This window comes from Lagenorhynchus albirostris, chromosome X (assembly GCF_949774975.1).
Source record: "Lagenorhynchus albirostris chromosome X, mLagAlb1.1, whole genome shotgun sequence".
Classification (NCBI taxonomy): domain Eukaryota; kingdom Metazoa; phylum Chordata; class Mammalia; order Artiodactyla; family Delphinidae; genus Lagenorhynchus; species Lagenorhynchus albirostris.
In genome coordinates this window covers 36,969,063-36,989,101 of record NC_083116.1, presented here as the reverse complement: position 1 = coordinate 36,989,101, position 20,039 = coordinate 36,969,063, and the positions used below count along the sequence as shown (strand labels likewise).

The window sequence follows — 20,039 nt, the reverse complement described above, 5'->3', positions numbered from 1 at the left end:
CAGTACTTTGAATTCTCCCTTGAAGTGGTTGTAATATCTTCCTGATTCCCTTATATATTTAATGATTTAAACAAAACCTTTGACATGTATTCATTTTGTATTTGTGCGAGAATCATGATTTTACCCTTTCAAAAAATAATAGTTAACACATAATATTGGTTGTTATCAAACAATGTAATAAATACTTGTCAACTTAAAAAAAACAAAAATAAAATAAAATAGTACAGTGGGCCCTCCGTATCCGTGGGTTCTGCAGCTGCAGATTCAACCAATCTGAAGTTGGTTGAATCAAGGGGTGCAGAACACATGGACTCTGAAGGCCGACTGTACATAAATTTATAAATAGAGAATGAAAAGCACTAGGAAAAATGTAAACAATTGCTGAATCTGGGTAGGATATACAGTAGTTCCTTGAATTATTCTTGCAGCTTTGCTGCAAGTTTGAAATTATGTCAAAATTTTAAATTACCCAAAAAAGGTATCATGGACACACTCTACCTTGGGTCTTCTTACTTCCGTACTTCTAGTTTATCAGCTGCCCCAGGTTTGGCGTTGTTTGGCTCCATACTTTGGATCTAGCTCTCTGTTTAGCATCCCAGATCATCAAACCAGTGTGGGACTGCTTATTCTAGCTCTGATCTTAGTCACCCCTTCTGGATTCATCTCTCATTATTTTTCCTTCAGCTCCAGGCATCAGAACCACATGTAAGGGAAATACCAAATCCTAACATCTCATTCTGATCCATGAGGCACATTGGGTCCCTCATGGGCTGCACCTCTTCCATTTCCCCATTTCCCTTGTTTTCTCACTTGTACAGCAGTCTGGATGTAGCAGGTGTCTCATTCAAACCTATTGGATTGATTTGAACTTGCCTGATTCATAAATGTGAAGAAATATATCATTATCTTCTAGAAATCCCACTTTCATGAGTCTGAAGGAACCAGAGACAGTCTCCGTAAATCTTTTATGAACTCAAAGTTCAAGGAGGAGTCAATTTTAAATGGTTTGAGAGGAAGCATCATCATCTCTGCCTTATGTACAGACTGCTTCCTTAAACAAACTATCCAAGGACTTTTTTTTTTTTTTTTTTTGCGGTATGCGGGCCTCTCACTGTCGTGGCCTCTCCCGTTGTGGAGCACAGGCTCCGGACGCGCAGGCTCAGCAGCCATGGCTCACAGGCCCAGCCGCTCCGCGGCACGTGGGATCTTCCCAGACCGGGGCACGAACCCGTGTCCCCTCCATCGGCAGGCAGACTATCAACCACTGCGCCACCAGGGAAGCCCCCAAGGACTTTTTTAATATAATTGGTGGCATTGGGAAATCACCATTTTTCTTATGTAAACAGAAATTACCAGATGACTTTTCCAGGCCTGGCAAACGGAGATTTTGAATGATTATGGGATATGTACTTAATAATAATCAGATACCTACCATTTTACGAAGAAGCTATATGTCAGGAAATGTGCAAGATGCTTTACGTGTATTATCTCAACCCTGGGAGGTAGACATTAATATACTCCTTTTACAAATAAGGAAAGTAAAGCTCAGGGAGTTTAGGTGACTTTTCCAAGTTAATATATCTCTTAAGTGGTAGAGCTGAGAAGTGAATCCTTCATGTCTTTCTGACTCCGGAGCCCATACTTTTGCCATTGCATCATACGGTCGTAATGAGTCAGTAGCTACCCTATAGTTTCCCTGCACTGATCTGTTAAAGGATCTTCCTAACAGCTGGTATTAGTTACTTTGGAGAAACGCTTGGTGGTTTCAGTGGGAATATATATAAGAGAGGGTTTCTCATACCATTTCAAACATATCACTTGCACTTGATTTGATGGATTTAATGTCTCCAAAATCTCCAGAGGGGAACTTTTTCAGCCACACCCAATCACCCTAGAAAGAAAAGGTAAAGATTGTTGGTGAGCCTTAGTTGCCAGCAGCTTTAGAGCAATGTCCCTTCCACATGAAGAGTCTATAGTTAGACCATCAACCTAAACAAGCGTTGTTCCTCCTCCCTCACCCTCCACCCCATGGACATTCTGTATTCAGAGCTAAAAAGGAGGTCACACAGAGAAGTTAAAGTTTAAAGTTCCAATTAACTAAAGCAGGGCAACAATTGCAGGGATGCAGATGCCATCAAAGGAATGATACTGCTCTCTGCAACGACTTCCTTAACTAACTGCAGAAAGTCCCGGGTCATTTCACTCATTCATAGCTAAGTGATGTAGCACCAGGTTTCCTGCGATTAATGGTGATGGTTAGTGGTTGCAATTCTCACTGCCTTGAGGCGTCTACGTCGAGAGATGTAGGGCAGGAGATGTAGTGCAGCAAATGTTTCCTGCATTTACCTTGATCCATTTTTCTCTTGTGGGACAGGTCATTTTGGGAGCCTGTTATGCCTTTAATCATAAACTGATTCGCTTAAACATCGATTAAACATTTTTTATTTGGATGTACAAATGTACTACCATAGTAATAGAGTAATCTAGACTCTTTCAGAAGTCTATTTCTGACTTTTTAAGCACAATACAGCTATTTCTAAGGCTGCTGTCAAGTCAAAAACAACAATTATTTTACTGTCTTCACTTTAACGCCAGTGCCTGATAGATAATTTTCTTCTACGTGCATAGCCTCAAGGATTCGTCAGTCACCAAGCCCTATTTAGTTTCTGTCCAGCCCAAATCTGAAAAAAGCAACACACAGATTCCTTTTTCTCTGTAATAATAATAATAATGCCTTACATTTGCACAGCGCTCTCTCCTCTTCAAAGTGCTTTCACGTCTATTACCTATAGCCTGGAGATTCCATTTCAGGCTGCACCAATTTGTCATCAAGTAGAGATAATAAAGCAGAGAGCTCTGTACAGTCAAATTCCGAGAATAAGAGAGTGTAGCCACTCTCTTATTATGGAATATATCCAGCTGTGGCACTACATCTGGAGACCAGCCGGAGGCAAAGGCTAATAATGGGAGCTGCAGGCATCTGAGTTACTCGCCGTACTGGGTGTTAGAGGGTATCTTCTGGCCAAGGAGCTCAAAACCCTTTAACTAGGAAATGGCTTCTAGAGACCTTCAGCAGCTGAACAAAACTGTGCCAGCCAGGCTCACGCCCACAAAATTCAGAAAGGTAGTCCAGGACCAGTGCCTGTCTGTAGCAGATTGGTCAAAGTACCAAAGGCAGCTTTCCTGGTCCCTTGCCCAGCAATTCCCTGAGTGGGGCCCTAGACCAGTTACATCATAGTCACTTAGGAACCGGTTAGAAAGGCCCATTGTAAGGCCCCACAAAATCTAAAGGATTTTGCCCTTTAGAGGGATCAAAGGCTGAGGTTTAATCTGAAAGAATGAACTCTAACTGGGAATTTACAGTCAGCCCATGTGTGGGTTATACACTGATGTATATATAGTAAAGCCTTCCCAGCACGTTTGCAATTATATTACATGGAGCACGGTCACCGCTAGCTTCTATGGCAACTTTGTGCTAATTAGCAAAGGGTGCTTTCCCTCAAGTAAAAAAATAATGTGAGAATATTATTTTGCAGCCTGTGGCAGCCCTGTGATGTTGGGCAGCAGCCCCAGCTGTATATATCTGTGCATGTACCACACTCTCGTTGACTCATACATCCTCCAGACACCAGGGAAAACACTCCACTAGCAGCTTCAGTATTCTGCGTACCACCAAGCCCTGCCTGCCAGGTAAGGCCTCTTTGTCAGGTCCGCTACCTCATTCCAGAACTAGGCTGAGAGGCCAGAATCTCTTTGCTCACTCCTGCACCACTCTCATATACGTTACTATATGTCTACAATGTGAATAGTACCCTCTTAGAAGTGGTTCCCTTGTGCAGTGTACAGCCTGAATATCAGTACTGGCAGCCCTGACTCTGCCTATAGCCAGTGCCTAATACCTTCTTCCTGGAGTCCGCCCTATTGCAGATACGGGTCCGCTTTCTCTCTTGCTTATTAACTTTTACAAGTAGTTAAGCAGAGCTTTTTTTCCTCCCAAATCACCAAATTTGAGGGCTTCATATTTAAAGTAATTGAAGCCTGAAGAGATTAAATGACTTGCCCAAGGTCAGAAGGTTAGGTAGTAACAGAACCAAGGTCTTCCATCTCCCACTTTGTTGCTCTTTCCTCCCATGGGCTTTCTTTGGTTTGGGGGATTTGTGTGTGTTTGTTTCAAGATTTAAACAATTCTCATGAACTTTATAAGCAAATGTTTATTAAGTCTGTGTGTATCCTACTTTATGAGTAATGAGGAAAAGGGAGGATACGGACCGGTTTTATCTTTACTGTGCATGCACTATTTGTTTTGTTTTTTCTTTTAAGAGAAAGAATGATAAAATACTTCACTCATCATTCACTTTTTAATTAAGAGGAAGAAACATCAAACTCTATCCACTAAAGTTTTTAGAAGTAATTTAAAGTCCATCAGTTTTGCACTAAGGCCCTGTTGTATTAACTAAGAGTCGAGAGAATTAAGTTCTAGACCTGGCTTTGCCTCAAATTCAGGGGTGGTCTTAGGGTAGCTACCTCATTGACCTGAGCCTCAGTTTCCTCACTGATAGAGCTGGACAACTTAGATGATTTCTAAGGTCCTTTTCAGCTTTGATGATCCAATTCTGTGATGAGAGAGAAAAGATGGTTGGTGCAAAGGAGAGGAGTGGAGAGAGAGCTATATGGGATATAGAAGGTGGGAAGATAGAAAAAAAGGCTCTGGAAAAGAGAGATGAATGGGGAGGGTGTGCGGGGGAGAGACAGAAATGAGACAAAGAGCAAAACACAGGGAGAGGTTGAGGGACAGAAGGAGTCAGAGAATGAAAAGGGAGGATCAGTTCAGTGGGTTCTCTCTGAGTGTGTCAGGATTGCACTACTGCCCACCTCACCCCCTCTCCCCTAGACTGTGGCTATTAGAACAGATCCCGACACGTCCCCATTGCATCGGCCAGTCATTGCTCTTTCCCCAGCAGTCTGCTCAGCCGGCTTTCCTTTTACATCTCACAGAGTATCTCTGAGATAAGGGCTGATTTTCCTGTACAGTTCCGAAGGCTATGCATCTGTGTGTCCCAACAGAGTGTGAATCTGTGTCAGTGTATTACAATGTTATGGCATGTCCTAAAGAAGCCTGTCCTCTGTTATTAGGTATCTGCTACTCCAGGCACATTGTCTGGAACTTCCACACCTTCCAGTAAAAATTCTTATGAAAATTCGGTTTATTCTAAACAGAAACTAGATAATGAATCTTTAAAACACTCCTAATAGAGGGCTGTTTCAGAAGGCACACTGGACCTCTTTCTTTGGTCTGTTGATTCGATTGACTACCGCTCTCTCCCGGAGTCCCCGTTAGCTCTAGCTAGGCAGTTTTCTAGCTTCAACTGTCTTCCTTTACACCCTGCCATCAGCCTAATCTTGACCTCATGGCGTGGTATCATTCTCACTAACACCTTCCTTTTGTGCAGATAAAGTCCTCCTTTGGCCTACACAGTTCAGAAACACCCATGATCTGACTGACCAACAACAGGCATTATGGGAACTAACTCAACTGTCTGCTTCCTTCCAAAGTGAGGAAATATCTGACAAATTCTTAAAGGCCAATTACATACAGATGTTTATTTTCTCCCTTCTTAATTCTACACTATCACCTTCCAGCTCCACCAAATAAAACATACCACAATTAAACACATAAATTCTTCCACAGAATCAGAGATTCATAGCATATCTGGGCCAGAAGAGGCCTTACTCTTAGTTCAGCAATTCTCAACCCTGGCTGCACATATAGGGGAACTTTTAAAAGAAATACCAATGCCTGGGTCCACCCCATACCAAATGAATCAGAGTTACTATGCCTGGGCATAGGTATTTTTTTAAGTTTCCCACAGAGATTCTAATGAACAGCCAAGTTTAAGAATTTAGTTCAACCCCTCAATTTACAGATGAAAAACCAAGAGACTGCCATAGGTATTGAGATTTACTTCAGAATCTTAGAGATGTCAATATATTTGTAAAGCCATCAGCCCCATTCCATCTGACATTCAGAAGATTATCTTGAGATTATCTTGCCTTTGGTCTTTGAGAGAGTAGAACTGTCAATTCCCCAATACCTCAAGTTTACATTTGAATCAAATCTCCTCTTTGATTAAATTAAGTTCAAGGCAAGATCCAGAGGTTTCCTGCTCCAAATTTAAGTCAACACACTTCAGGTACACTGAGAAAATATATGCCACGCTAATCTTGGTGTTTTTATGTAGCTATAAATTATTTATCCAATGAAGGAGAGCATTCACTTGGAAAATCCAATGGTGGACAACCTAAAAACTCATTCTGGCCTGTTTTGGACTTTCTTTGTAGTTACTATTGAAGTTGAGAGTGTTTGCTGCTTTTGGGAGTATCTTCAAACAAAACAAGGAAACCATACTGGGAAGGCCTTACTTAGGAGGGATAGAAAGGCAGTCTAGTTTCCCTTTTACCCCCTGCTTAACTCTTTCCTGCTGAGAAGAAACAGTTCCGTCTCTCTAACTGATGCAAGATTTGTTCTGGTTGCCAAATTCCAGTATCTTAGAACAAGGGGTGGGGGGTGGTCTCTTAAAGCTTGAAAGACAGAAATTTAAGTGAAATAAAAAGGATTTCTATTTCAGACATCAGAAGGTAACCTTTTACTGCAAGAGGAAGTACAGGCTGAGGAAAGGAAAGAAATGAATAATTTTTTAAAGATTTCAGTAGTATCAGAGAATAACAGGTAGAGGAAGAACAAGCAGTATTTGAAGGGAAGAGCTTGCCCCAAGCCTTACTCTATATAAGCATGTCTCTAGACATCCCATCACAAACAGTTCACTCAAGAAGTCATTTCTTCTATTATTATATCTATGTCTTCTGGAATAAGTGACATGGTTAAGTCTTTGGGCCTCACGAACTTTTTTCTGCATTCATAGTAAATACATGGTGTTGAAAGATCAATGAAGTTGGAAGTAAGTAGATTAGCTGCCGAGGAAAATCATCGTCAAAAATGTCAACCAAACAAGTCTGTAAGGGGATAATGGACAAAAAAACTTATCAAAAGGAAAGACTTACCAAAGGCCTCAATATTTTGGCACAAAGACTAAGTAAGTCCTACGTCACTGCCTCAATTTAAAACCCAAGAAGGCAGCAGATTAGATAGCTGTTGGATATCCTACCTCATAAATTGCTATGTTGGAGTTTTCATAGATAGCTGGAGTTAGACTCCCTGAAGAAAAGGAGAGCCTTGGGTACCTTCCACTTTGGACCTCCGACGTGATCTGGAAGCTTACACTGACACGACTTCCTCTCTGTGAAATGATTAGAAAAGAAAGTTTATGAACAAAATTATCGTGATTAAGGACAGAGCATTGAGCTATGGTATAGACACTATGCTTACGTGGTATGCTTTTTCTTTTTTAATTCCTAATCGAGTAACTCTATGAGTTGAGCTCTATAAACATGAGATTGATTAATTTTTCCTATCCCCAGCATTTTTTAATGCTAGGATTGGTTCTGTGCTTCACCTCCGTATACCACAATTCACCTCCATATACCACAAAAGAAAGGCAAAGCTTTGCAGATATTTCCATCTCCTAGAGAAGATTAGAGCCATGGATTTTGGGGGACAAGAAAGAACGTCTGTCATAATTTAATTTGGGACCCTCATTTTATAGACAAAAATGAGAAAAAGATGAGAATCTAACATTTGGAAAAAATCAATAGAAAAATTAGGACAGAATCCCACTGTTCTGGCTCTTAGGCCTAGCTCTTTATGTTATACCATCTTGAATGGCATCCTTTTTTGTGCAGGCAAGATTAATGGCAGAAGATATCTCAGAAAGCTATAAGATGGTAGAGAGTGAGAAGATCATCTGCCCATGATTTATAAGTCTGATGTTTAAATAGGCCAAATTTCTTATTCCTTTATTTGTTAATTAGTACACATAAGTCTGATAAGAGAGGGCTAGGAAGTGTACAGTTGAATGACAAAAGGAAGGGTTATCTCCAATGTGTGTTAACTTTTAAAATTGAACATCTTCAACTGAACTTAATATCTTCAACTGAACCAGCAGATGTACTTCATATGAAGAAATAATAAGTCAACAAGTTCCTCATATCCTTCTCCACTTCTCTAAATACACCTTTCTTAAAATTATAGCAATTCAGGGTTAGCAGTTACATTTGGTATTGTCTAGGCCATTCCCCACCACCAACTCCAACACTCTCATTTTACAATGAAGAAACAGAGACCTAGAGAAGGACTTAGGGACTGGAAGAGGAATGTAGATGTTATGTTTCCGGTCTTGTGTTCTTTGTACCACATCATGCTTTGTTTCTCTCTTGCTTGCCAATAAAAATTAATCTTAAGTAGTTTCACACACTCTGCCCTTAACCGTCTTTAATAAACTGAAGATCACCAGTTGATTTAGCCCCGAGTTCAGTTCATTCTACCAAGACAAGACAATCACAAAGCTCCAAGGCAATAGTAAACTATACTTAGCCCCTAATGTGTTGAAGTCCCAACAGCTCAAAATTCAGACAAGGTGGAAAACGACTCTTCACATATCCCTTGCATCAACCTGAACTCTCCTCAACAGAGCAAGGCCAGAGAGGAATCCACTTCCCTTTCATTCTTTATTTTCATATCTCAGCAGGAGCACCTAGATCTGTATATTGAGATATAAACCTCTCCATGAAGGGCAAAGGAGAAAGCAAGAGAATCTGCCAAAATCCACATATATTTGGGCTTCAGCTTCACTTTCTTCTAAAAACTTCCTTTCCTGACCTGACTTCTACTGACCTGCCAATTTTTCTAGACTGAATTAATTTTTTATTCACCAAGAGTTTACACTTTCAGACATTCCATTTGGATGGAATTCTTGCCTTGGCTTCTTGACTGATTAGACACAGCCAGCTGCAAGTTTGTGACTACACAGCAGTTAAGGAAAATATATGCTCCCCTTATCTTCTTCCATAAGAACCCATGATACAAGCCAAGTGCCACAAAGGATCTGGAGGCCAAGGGCTATGTTCTTCTAGGTAATGCCATTCCTTTCCACCTGGGCCAATATAGCAAAGAAAGAAGGAGGAGAAGAAGAAGAAGAAGAAGATGATGAAGAAGAAGAAGAAGAAGAAGCAGCCCTGTAAGGCTATCTATCCCTGTTGCTATTAATTTTTATCACTCATATGGTGAGAAGTGGTGATGATTGTTTTTTTTTAACTCTCATTATGTCAGAATTCATGCACAAGTAAAAGAAAAGATCTATTATCATGAACAAGATTTTAAAACCTTGGGCACTTTGCTCATCTGAAGGTAGCACTATTCTGCTATTTATGGTGATTTTGTGAGAACTGGTATGAAACCCAAATATATTTTGTGTCTCAGTAGGAAAGAGAGAAGGCATAGGTGGAGGAGGTTTTATATTTACTGGACTACTGCAAGGCCTATAAAAAGGAGAGGCTAATTCAGTCCAAAATTGAGCTATGTTTATTGTTTTGACACTTTAGACCCCAAACATCTAGTTATATTGAATATGACAAATCCAGACAAATTCCACCACTTGAGTTCCAGTGTCCTCTGGTGGCTTCAAAAATAGAGACTAACATCAATAAGTCTTGATGGCATAAGGGTAGAACGTAGCTTTCAGCCACAGTGATCATTTTGGCATTCAGCAATACATTTCCAGGAACATGATATCAACCTTACAAAAGGATCTGGTGATTTAAACAAGTAAGAGTTAGGGTTGTAATTGAGACTTAAAGCAAACAGCTGAACTTTTCATTTGATTCCAAATGCACAGGGTATTATCATGTAAATCCACTCTCACCCAGCCAACTAGTTAAAGCATACCTTTTAGTGTCACATTTAGGCAAGTGATCAGTTCCGTCACAGAGATAATTAATTCTCAGATCTGGTATGCTGGTGTAGCAAAAGTGAATAGCACATAAGAACAATGTGAGGTGTGGGAATCCTCTCCCTATGCCCTGCCACCACCATACTAGAATTTGCAAAGACTAATGTCTTTATTCTGACCACATATACTGGGCACAAAGAGGCACAGTCTCCTACTACTAGCTGCATTGGACAAAACTCTTCCCTACACATTTTCTTTTCCAAGCTCTTGTTTGTGCTGTTTTCTCTGCCTATAGGAGGCCTATAGGGGCGAGGCAGGTAATATAAATTGATGAATTAAGTTGAGTATTAAGACAATAGAGAGTGATGGGAACTGTGTCAAACTGCAGACACCGTTTTTGCAAATTCTTCCCAAAATGGCAACTACTGAAGAGTTTCAGCCAGTTGCCACAATGATGCCCAAAGTTGATAGATCTTCCAACCTATAAAGAACATCCAGAAATCCAGGTTTTTATGTATAATCTCACAATTCTGGCTACAATTTTTTTAAACCATAAATGTCAGACAAAAGTGGTTACCAGTTTGTGACCTGGGACCTAGACAAATCCTCTCCCGCCTTCTTTAAGACCCAGATTCGGTGGTGGGTCTCTAAGAAGCCTTCCTCCACTGATCTATCTCCTCTTAAGTTCTACCGTATTTCTAGTGTCCTTTGTGCAATATGGCATCTACCGACTCGTATGGTATGATTTGTCTCTCTGACTTGACTGTAATCTCCATGAAGGCAGGGACTACATGCTATCTCTTACAAAGCCTAGCCCAAGGCCAGGACATAGTGGCAGGCACTCAGTGAAAATAGCCAATTACGACACAATCACAATCAGAAGAGGACCCCTGGTGACGCTTAACTTTCTTTCACTAGTTGATTCATTCACCACTTTTAAGAGCACCTATTACACTATCAGCACCACATCAGGTGCTACGGGCTAACATTAAAACAAAAAAGATGTACCTCCACCATTGAGGAACTAGCAATCACATGTTGAGTCCAAATGTACAAACAAGGGCTATATGTAGTCAAAGCTACACTATTGCTCAAAGTGCACTGCATCACTTTCTCAAAACTAAGACAGCACTATCCAATAGAAATGTAACATGAGCCACATATGTACTTTTAAGTTTTCTAGTAGTCACACTAAAAAACCTAAGAAGAAACAGGTGAGGTTAATTTTGGTAATATATTTAACCCAATATTATCTAAAGTATTATCATTTTGACACGTCATTAATATATTTTAAATTTTTAATGAGATATTTTACATTTATACTGTCTTCTAAGTCCAACGTGTATTTTACTCTTACAGCACATCTCAGTTCAGGCTAGCTACATGCCAAGTGCCCAATAGTCACTTGTGGCGTGTGGATACCAGCTTGGGCCGTGCAGTAAGAGCAAGGGATGCTCCTTACCTTACTGCCAAAGTGGGGGTTGATAAACGTCACATCCTCCAAAGTCAGTAGAATTCTGTTGGGTCCTTTAATCAACTGGATTTTATTTATACGACGTCTGAAAGAAGCATACAATCAGAAGGTCACAGGGGGCTGGATGTTTTGCAAACCAGGGGTAAATTTGCCCTATGATAGAAGTTTAAAAATATACAAGATAATTGGGAGAATAACCACACATAGATGTTTACCACAGTATCCACAGCAAAGAGAGAGAACGAGCCTGGTCCTCATAACTTGCAATGTTACAAAGACCAAAAGAGAAAAGTGAAAATGCTATTAAAGAGGTATCAAAAGGGAAAGCGCTGCATGGGGATGGTATCTCAGACTCATACAACAGTGATTCCACATCAAGGGTACATTCAAAACAACACCTCTGAATACTTTTAAAGAACTCAACAACTTTTCTCATATGCCATAGTATATATTCTGATAATACCAAGGCCAAGAATCATTAATCTCCATTTTATAAATACAAAAAAACACATTAAAGAAACAAAACAAAATTAAGCAAATTATGTGAGATTCCATAGCCTGAGGCAGAGCTGGGACTTGAATCCTTGGTGTCTGGCTGTGGGCCCAGATTTCTGCCCACAGACCACTTGTCTTGCAAAGTTGCATCTGTACGTTGCCAAAGCAACAGGTTGAAAAGTGGAAAAATTCAATCAGTTGGTTGCTTTGTCTACATGATTCCAAACAAGTGGGCTGACTGAGTTTTTTTTCCTTTGACTGAATTGGTCTCTTGTTTAAAGAGTCTTGTCTCACAGTTTAAACCTGATTCTCTCCAAACATGTCCATTAATTTGCGGTGAATGCAATTATTTCTTACAGATCAATTACTAGACACATAGGAGTTTATGATGTCTACCCACACAGCCAGGTGGGTCCTCAGTTGAGCTAACTGAGCAACCTGAGGACCTGAAGGGAACCTTGGATTAGTCCGTGTGGTTGTTTTGTTCTGTTTTGTCTTGGGGGCTCTGATAGCTACAGTTTGGCTTCACTTTTTCCATAACCCCGTAATGGTCACCCTGTGGAATCTATTAAAGCCGACAGCCAGAATGGGGAAAACAACCACTGAATGGAACTGCTTTGTCAAGTTGCTCTAAGAAGTCTACAGTGTCACTGTAGCTTTAAGTACCGGCAACCCAGACAGTTTTTCTCAGTGATTCTACTGATTTGTAAACAAACAATTAATGTGTTTCTAATTGTCTGCCAACAAATATGTCCCTTATCACTGTGGGAGCTGCTTCCCTGCAGAGAAAATTAAAAGAGCCCTGTAGTGAATTCTTGGGTAGAGCACATGAATCTTTTGGCAAAGTAAAGCATCACCCCCTAACTTATCTATTTCATATGTGCAGTGAATTGTCTTAAAACAGGCACACCTGTAAAAATAATCATGCTACAGAATACACTCTAGTAGAAAAAATACTGGACTCTCAATCCAGATTCTGTCATTAATTAGCCAGATTACCTTGGATAAATAATTTAACCTCTTCATGCCCCAGTGTCCTCATCTATCTCGCCAGATAATAGTCCTTGCATTACTCGCTTTATAGAGTTGTTTTGAAAATCAAATGAGATAATATATGTGAAAGTGCTCTGAAAAGCGCGAAGCACTATGAAAGTATAAGAGCTCATTATTTTCATTATCATCATTAGTATTACAGAGCACGGGAGAGCTTTATAGAAAGGCGAGGCAATCTGGTTCAGAGCAGGGAGAAAGGAGGAGTTCAAAGAATCCTTTGTTTTGGGGTGGTTGGGTTCTTTGCACGTCTTTCTTTCTGAAGAAAGAAAAAAACTTAAACAATCAAAACACAGAGAAAAGGAAGGAACAGAGAGCCACTCTCCTGCAAGTAATCACCATCTATTACAGAAACTCATCAGCCGCTCAGCTCTTCTGATTGCAGCCGCGGTGGGCAGCGAGAGGCAGGAAGGCAGCAGAGAGAGGGCACCTTTTGTGCTTTGTTAACTGAAGAACCAAGGCCCAAGTGACTCTGGGAAATGATGTGCCTCTCTCCCACCTCTGAGTTTTCTGTGACCACTTGAAGTACCAATTGTCTCACTCATTTTCCTCTCCAATCATTTTCCTCTCCAGTCTTCTTTGCCCTTCGGCCCACAAGATACAAACAAACCCCCCCCCATGACTTTTTTTTCTTTTTTTCCTTCCCTTCCTGAGAATTGCAGGTTAGGCTCACTCTAAGCCCAAAAAACCAGTCCATTCCATGGGAAAGACCAGTGAGATCAGTCATTTGGGGGAGAGTGGGGGGGGACTGACAAATAAACAGCTAAGTGATTCCATTTTCCACCTTGCCATGGCATCTTTTGGCATTGGGGAACCAGAGCCTATTACTCTTCAAATCTCCCTAGAGGGGGAAGATTTTGATTGGAGGGCATTTATTTTCACTAAGTATCTCATGATGTTAATTAAATACTTCATTCTTTGGCAGCAGCTAAAGACATTAAATTTCTGTTCTGAGCAGAGATATGTCACAGTCATAGAAACTGAAAGAAAAACTTCCTTTGAACTACACTATTGTCTTTATCAAGTGTGCTTTAACAATGCATAAGCTACCTACTATTTTGTGTGGCTTTATCAAGTTTCTAATACTGGGGAGATGGATAATAGTGGTTTTTCATAGCGATGCTAACATTCTAACACTAAGAGTAACACCTGTTATAGTTTCAATCCAGGATTTTGCAGACTCATTAGAACATCAGAGCTGGAAGGGCTCTTAAAGATCATCTAATCCAATTCCTTCATTTTACAACTGAGAAAATTCTGGCCAAGAGAGATTTAGTGTCTTGTCCAAATTTACACAGCTACTGGGGCTTCCCTGGTGGCGGTTGAGAGTCCGCCTGCCGATGCAGGGGACACTGGTTCGTGCCCCGGTCCGGGAAGATCCCACATGCCGCGGAGCGGCTGGGCCCGTGAGCCATGGCCACTGAGCCTGAGCGTCCGGAGCCTGTGCTCCGCGACGGGAGAGGCCACAACAGTGAGAGGCCCGCGTATCGCACAAAAAAAAAAAAAATTTACACAGCTACTTAATACACTCTAGACATTTTTCTTCTTGGAATTTTCCAAAATAGCTCCGCTCCGTTCCCTACCAAGTTCTTGTCATATTGTTGTTAGGACCACCCACAAAGAGATAACAAAGGTGTGGTTCGCAGGGTGGAAAGGGTAAAGTGGGAGGGGTATGGCTGATTTCATTTTTCATTTTTCCCAAATCATCCTAATGTGGGGAGGATCCAACTGTTAAAATGCAAAGATTATAAGAAAGGGATGTCATATTAAGCCATCTTCAGCCATTTATCCCTGATCCTGAATTAGTTCATCAGAGTAGTTGGTCATGTATTAGATGATCTGAGGGAGAAAAACAAGGACTTGATGATGTTGATCATCAGCTAGGATAGTTTTTGTCCAAGGAAGAAGGACAGTAAAAATCTGGAATATGATACCCTGGGCAAAAGAGATTACTGTCGAAGTGAGGATCCTGGGCTCCCAACAATCAGCAGGAGAGTCCCACGTGCTTGGGAAGCAGATGAGATTTACTGTTTCTTGAGCACCTACTGTGAGTCAGCTATTGTTCTAGGTACAATACTCGCTTCAGTTTATTTAATCCCCACTACAGTCCTGTGAATTAATACCATTATTCCTAAATCTTAGATTCTAGCCAAAGTCTGCCTAATTCTTGGAACTTGTTAAAATATCCCAGTCCATACCTACCAGTCCATACCATTTGAGGAAGGAAGTGGTTATAGGAGACTCTGCCAGTGGAAAAGGGAGCACAGCTAGGGAGTAGGCAGGCCCTAAAGTGTTAGTTCCCTTATTTCACAATAGTGTTGACAGCCAGATCTACTCACAGGGGACAACACTGACAACACAGCTGAGGAAGTTATTCTTGGCATCATGAAAACACTTCACTCTAAATGGGCCGGTGGGGATGGTAAATCACTACGGAAAAAAGAAAATCAGTGGGTCATGTAATGAGGCAATTGTACTGCAACATGACTTCCCAGAAATCAATATTAACAAGGCTATAATGGGCTTGTGTTTTTACATACAAAAAGAAAAAATGTACCTTATAAAGTAAGCAAATCCATTAATAGATAGCAGGGCTATAAGCAAGGCAAGGCAGACCATCACAGCAAAGGCAGGGTCGATGCCTGCAGAGAGGAAGAGGGAGAATGGCATCAGAAAGAGGCTGTAAATAAAGGGCACCACTGAGTGACTCCTCGTGCTTTCTGGTGACTCTAAAATCAAGCTACACCTACCTAACTTAATTCTATTTTTCTCCAGCACAGTCTGTCTTGTTGACTTTATGGACACAGAAAGCAATTTCACTGTTTTGAAGCAAAACCACTCACCACTCTGCCAATAACAAATCACATGAATTAAGGCTGACCCGGGTGTTTCTTTGGAGAAAAAAAGTCCACGAATGGAAAACTTTGAGTACTTTAAGTTGGACAGCAATAGAGTTCTTGAGAATAAATATATTATCTCATCTGCAAAGGGTATTATGTTGGCTTCATAAAATAAAAGACCTTTTTAATTCACCTGAGCCCATAGACCTCGTGAGTTATAGATGAAAAACGTAACACTTGTCCTTCAAGGGTAAGTCTGTTTTTGATAATTAGTGTTTTCACTAGGATGTAAATTGTCCTCTGTAAAATCTAAGTATTTGGATAGATTACTAAGATTTCAGAGGGAAATATATGATGAGGCAAGTAAAGAGATAGCTGGGTATGTCATGCTAAAACAAAATAGAAGTTGAAGTCTATTTCAAATAGATGCATTTGGTTTTAGAAGGGTGTGGGGTACACTTGCATAGGAATAGTATAGATCCTTCCAAATTTCCCCTCTGGCTCTCAGAGATTGGATGGAGTTTCCCCTCTTCCACAAACTAGAGGAGTTCCATCAGTCAATCAAATGCAAGTATTCAAGGGATGCCAACTGTGTTGGGTGGTTGGAGGGTATAAGAATTATTAGCTCTGGTCCCTGCCCTCAAGGAGCAGTCCATTTGGGAGGAAGAGACACAATCAATACACAAGAAACAACTGAAAAGCAATTTTGTGCTAAGCTGTGAGGTACAGACTTTTAGTTCAAGGGGAGTTCAGAGAGGAGAGGGTGGAAAATGGTATTTCTGTGGTGGAACCTGATTGAAAGGATTTGGATACATCAAAGGAAGGACAGGTGAATTTTCTAGCAGGGGGAACAGTCACAGATCACAGCCTACAAAAGACCAAGAAAAAGCATCATGCCTTCCTCTTATTAGAAAAACCTCTTTGGGAGTGGGATCCTTTTAAAAACAGGTAGGGGGGGGGCTTTTAAATTGTGGATGGTTATTTAAGGCTGCAAAGTACCTATCATGGTCCTTATTATTTTAAATTAACTATGTAGAGTGCCAAGATGTTTATGTCACCTAAATGCAAATGATTGATTCTACGAGTGTCCCAATATTAAAATATGCCTCCTCCTAAAGAGGTTCCCTGTAACCCAAGCTGAGCCAAACTGACTACCATTGATTTTCCATTCCTTACCTCCTTGGCAGATCTTCCCTTCTGCAAACCAGCATTTTGCATCTGCTTGAGGGGGCCTGCCACCAGGGAAGTGAATTGGGGTCTCTCTGAATCGTAGGAGCTCTGTTTCCATGTCCACAGTGTAAGTACTGTGGAGTTCCCATTCTTTCCAGTTGGTGTCCAGGATTACATATTCTGAAATTCCATTTCCATTTGAATCTGTCCTTATCAACTGGTTGAATCCATAGAACTGCATGTTTCTGGAATGCTGAACCAGGCTGGCAGCGCTAGCCCGTCCATTTTCTTTCATAGCATTATTCATGGCTTGTGCAATAAAGTAAATTGAATTGTAGATGGTTCCAAACAACGGTGAAACCTAGTTTTAAAAATTACAATTATCTTGAGCCCTAGTCACCCTAGAGCAATCTCAGAGTGTATTCCAAGCCTGTGTTCATTATTAAGGGCTGCACGTCTGAGTGGAGGTGAGCTATGAAGACCCAGAGGAAAAAAAAAAAAAATTGTTTCTCAGGACTTGCTTGGTTTCTCCCCTGAATTTTTTCTGTTTTTCTCCCCCAGGACTTCACATCTTTAAATATATCAAATATGACAATTTTATGAGCAAACCAAGTCATACACAATATATTTTTATGCTCCTAAACTAAGATAGTGATTTAGAGTTATAAAGGGCATTAAAAAAATAAGTATGAAATAGACAAGAGGCACGCAAAGGAAATTGACCAGGTTAATTACTAGTGCATTATGCACGGTAAAATCTTTTTTTAGACAAGAGGCATGCAAAGGAAATTGACCAGGTTAATTACTAGCGCATTACGCACCGTAAAATCTTTTTTTTTTTTTTTTTTTGCGCGGTACGCAGGCCTCTCACTGTGGTGGCCTCTCCCGTTGCGGAGCAACAGGCTCCGGATGCACAGGCTCAGTGTCCATGGCTCACGGGCCCAGCCGCTCCGCGGCATGTGGGATCTTCCCGGACCGGGACACGAACATGTGCCCCCTGCATCGCCAGGCGGACTCTCAACCACTGCGCCACCAGGGAAACCCAGTAAAATTGTTTGGTTGGCACTACTAGAGTGGTAGGTGTATGTGGTAAGACTATAAATAATGTGTCTCTACAGTCCAGGTCTGTGTCCCGACTTAGTTCAAAATGGCTATTCTCGGGCTTCACTGGGGGCGCAGTGGTTGAGAGTCTGCCTGCCGATGCAGGGGACACGGGTTCGTGCCCCGGTCCGGGAAGAACCCACATGCCGCGGAGCGGCTGGGTCCGTGAGCCGTGGCCGCTGAGCCTGTGCGTCCGGAGCCTGTGCTCCGCAACGGGAGAGGCCACAACAGTGAGAGGCCGGCGTACCGCAAAAAAAAAAGGCTATTCTCCTAGACACGTGCTCCCCAGAGAAAGTGAACACTAGAATACAGTTTTAAACATATACCCCAACTTATACACATGCAGACATGCACACTGACACACACACCCACAAATACAGAGCCAAATGTTGTGTATAGAGAGAGTAGGTTTTAATCAAGAAATCCCATATCCTATTGCTGTGCAAAGTGGCAAAGCTTTGGTGAGAAGCCACTGTAAAGCAACAAGGCTGCTACAATGGACAGCATGACTCTTCCTCTCATATAAATATGGTAAAAGCAACAGCATTTGTGTCCTGTGTCTGATACCCTGCTCATTAACCTGGTAAGTTTATTTTTGGAACAAACCTTGTATTCTTTTTCCAAAAAGGTGGGGAAGAAGAGCAAATGATCCCTCCATGCTTCCTCCCACACTGGCCATGGCTTCGTGGCTTTTCACATTTCACTTCTAGGATGGAGTTCAAGAAAGCTATGGTGATGCCATTTTACTGAGCTTCAGGGAAAGCTGATACTTGCTACTTTGGTTTCATAAGGTCTAGAAAGCTATCCTCCTGTAACAATCTGCATCTGAATAAAAGGGTTTAAAATTGAGTGAATCATTTTTGTGTTAGAAATACAAGTCAAGATGCAGAGTGGTGTAGCAGCTAGCAAAACACTGCCATGCCTTGTAAATGTAGAGCAGAGGGTTTTCAACCCTGGCTGCACATTACCTGAGGAATGTCAAAAATACTAACGCCAAACACAACCCAGCCAACAAAATGAGACACTTTAGGTTAGGAACCCAGTAATCAGTATTATGAAAAGCTCCCCAGGGATTCTAATATTCATACAGGGTTCAAGACCAACAGTATAGAAGAAGACACACTGGCCTGAGGTCTTTTCCTAATGCCAGTATGTTGGGCGAGTTACTTATTCCCTCTCTCTGGACTTCAGTTTCTTCCTCTCTAAAATGAGGATATAGAATCATGAATGTCTAAACCTTGGGAGTCATCTGGTCTAGCGATCTTACTTCCTAGATATGAAAGAGAGACCCAAAGAAGTTAAGTGATTTGTCAAGGTCGATTAGCAAACACTTAGTCCTGTCCAAAATAGTCATAAGATTTTGGTCCATGCCAAAATGTCCTTGAGATTTGGTCATATTTAGTCCTATCCAAAATGTCCATAAGACATTTGGTCCACATCAAAAGGTCCTGGAAATCTGGTCCTACCCAAAATGTCCATGAGCATATTTGGTCCATGCCAAATGGTTTTGGAGAGGACCAAATATCAAGGACCTTTTGGCCTGGACCAAATGTCTTATGGACCAAATGTTGATGGAAGTTTTGGTCAAGACCAAATATCAAGGACTTTTTGGTGTGGACCAAATGTCTTATGGATATTTGGGACAGGATCAGATGTCCTGCAGTGGTCATGGTCACTCACCTAGGCATAAAATCAGGACTAGAACCCAAGTCTCTTGGTTCTTAGTTTATTTTAGCATTCTTGGTTGAAATAGATGTTCTCCGTGGTCTCTTCTAGTTCTAAACTCCTGTGAAACTTCCCAAATCTTGATCTAGTCCAGGGAGCAAATTTAGCTTGCAGACTTTTTTGTTTGGTTTGTTTATAGTTTCTTCTTAATTTCTCTGATCTTTTAACATTGGCGTGCCGCACAGCTCAGTCCTTGGTCCTCCTCTCTATCTACACTCACTCCCTTGGTGATCTCATCTGCTCTCATGGCTTTAAATACCACTCTATGCCATAAATGTCAGGTTTACACTTCCAGTTATGACCTGTTTCCTAAATTCCAGTCATATAGTCAACTGCTTACTT

General features: G+C 41.1%; 1 protein-coding gene across 1 annotated transcript in view; it reads right to left on the bottom strand.

Moving 5' to 3' along the window:
- Positions 1–20,039, bottom strand: part of GUCY2F (guanylate cyclase 2F, retinal) — a 98,750-nt gene that overhangs the window by 40,613 nt on the left and 38,098 nt on the right. The window contains exons 4-8 of the mRNA XM_060137287.1: positions 16,878–17,232; positions 15,419–15,503; positions 11,305–11,401; positions 7,164–7,295; positions 1,802–1,891 (exon numbers count right to left, since the gene is read on the bottom strand). Of these exons, the coding sequence (XP_059993270.1) occupies positions 1,802–1,891; positions 7,164–7,295; positions 11,305–11,401; positions 15,419–15,503; positions 16,878–17,232 (759 nt within the window). The remainder of the gene's footprint in view (positions 1–1,801; positions 1,892–7,163; positions 7,296–11,304; positions 11,402–15,418; positions 15,504–16,877; positions 17,233–20,039) is intronic.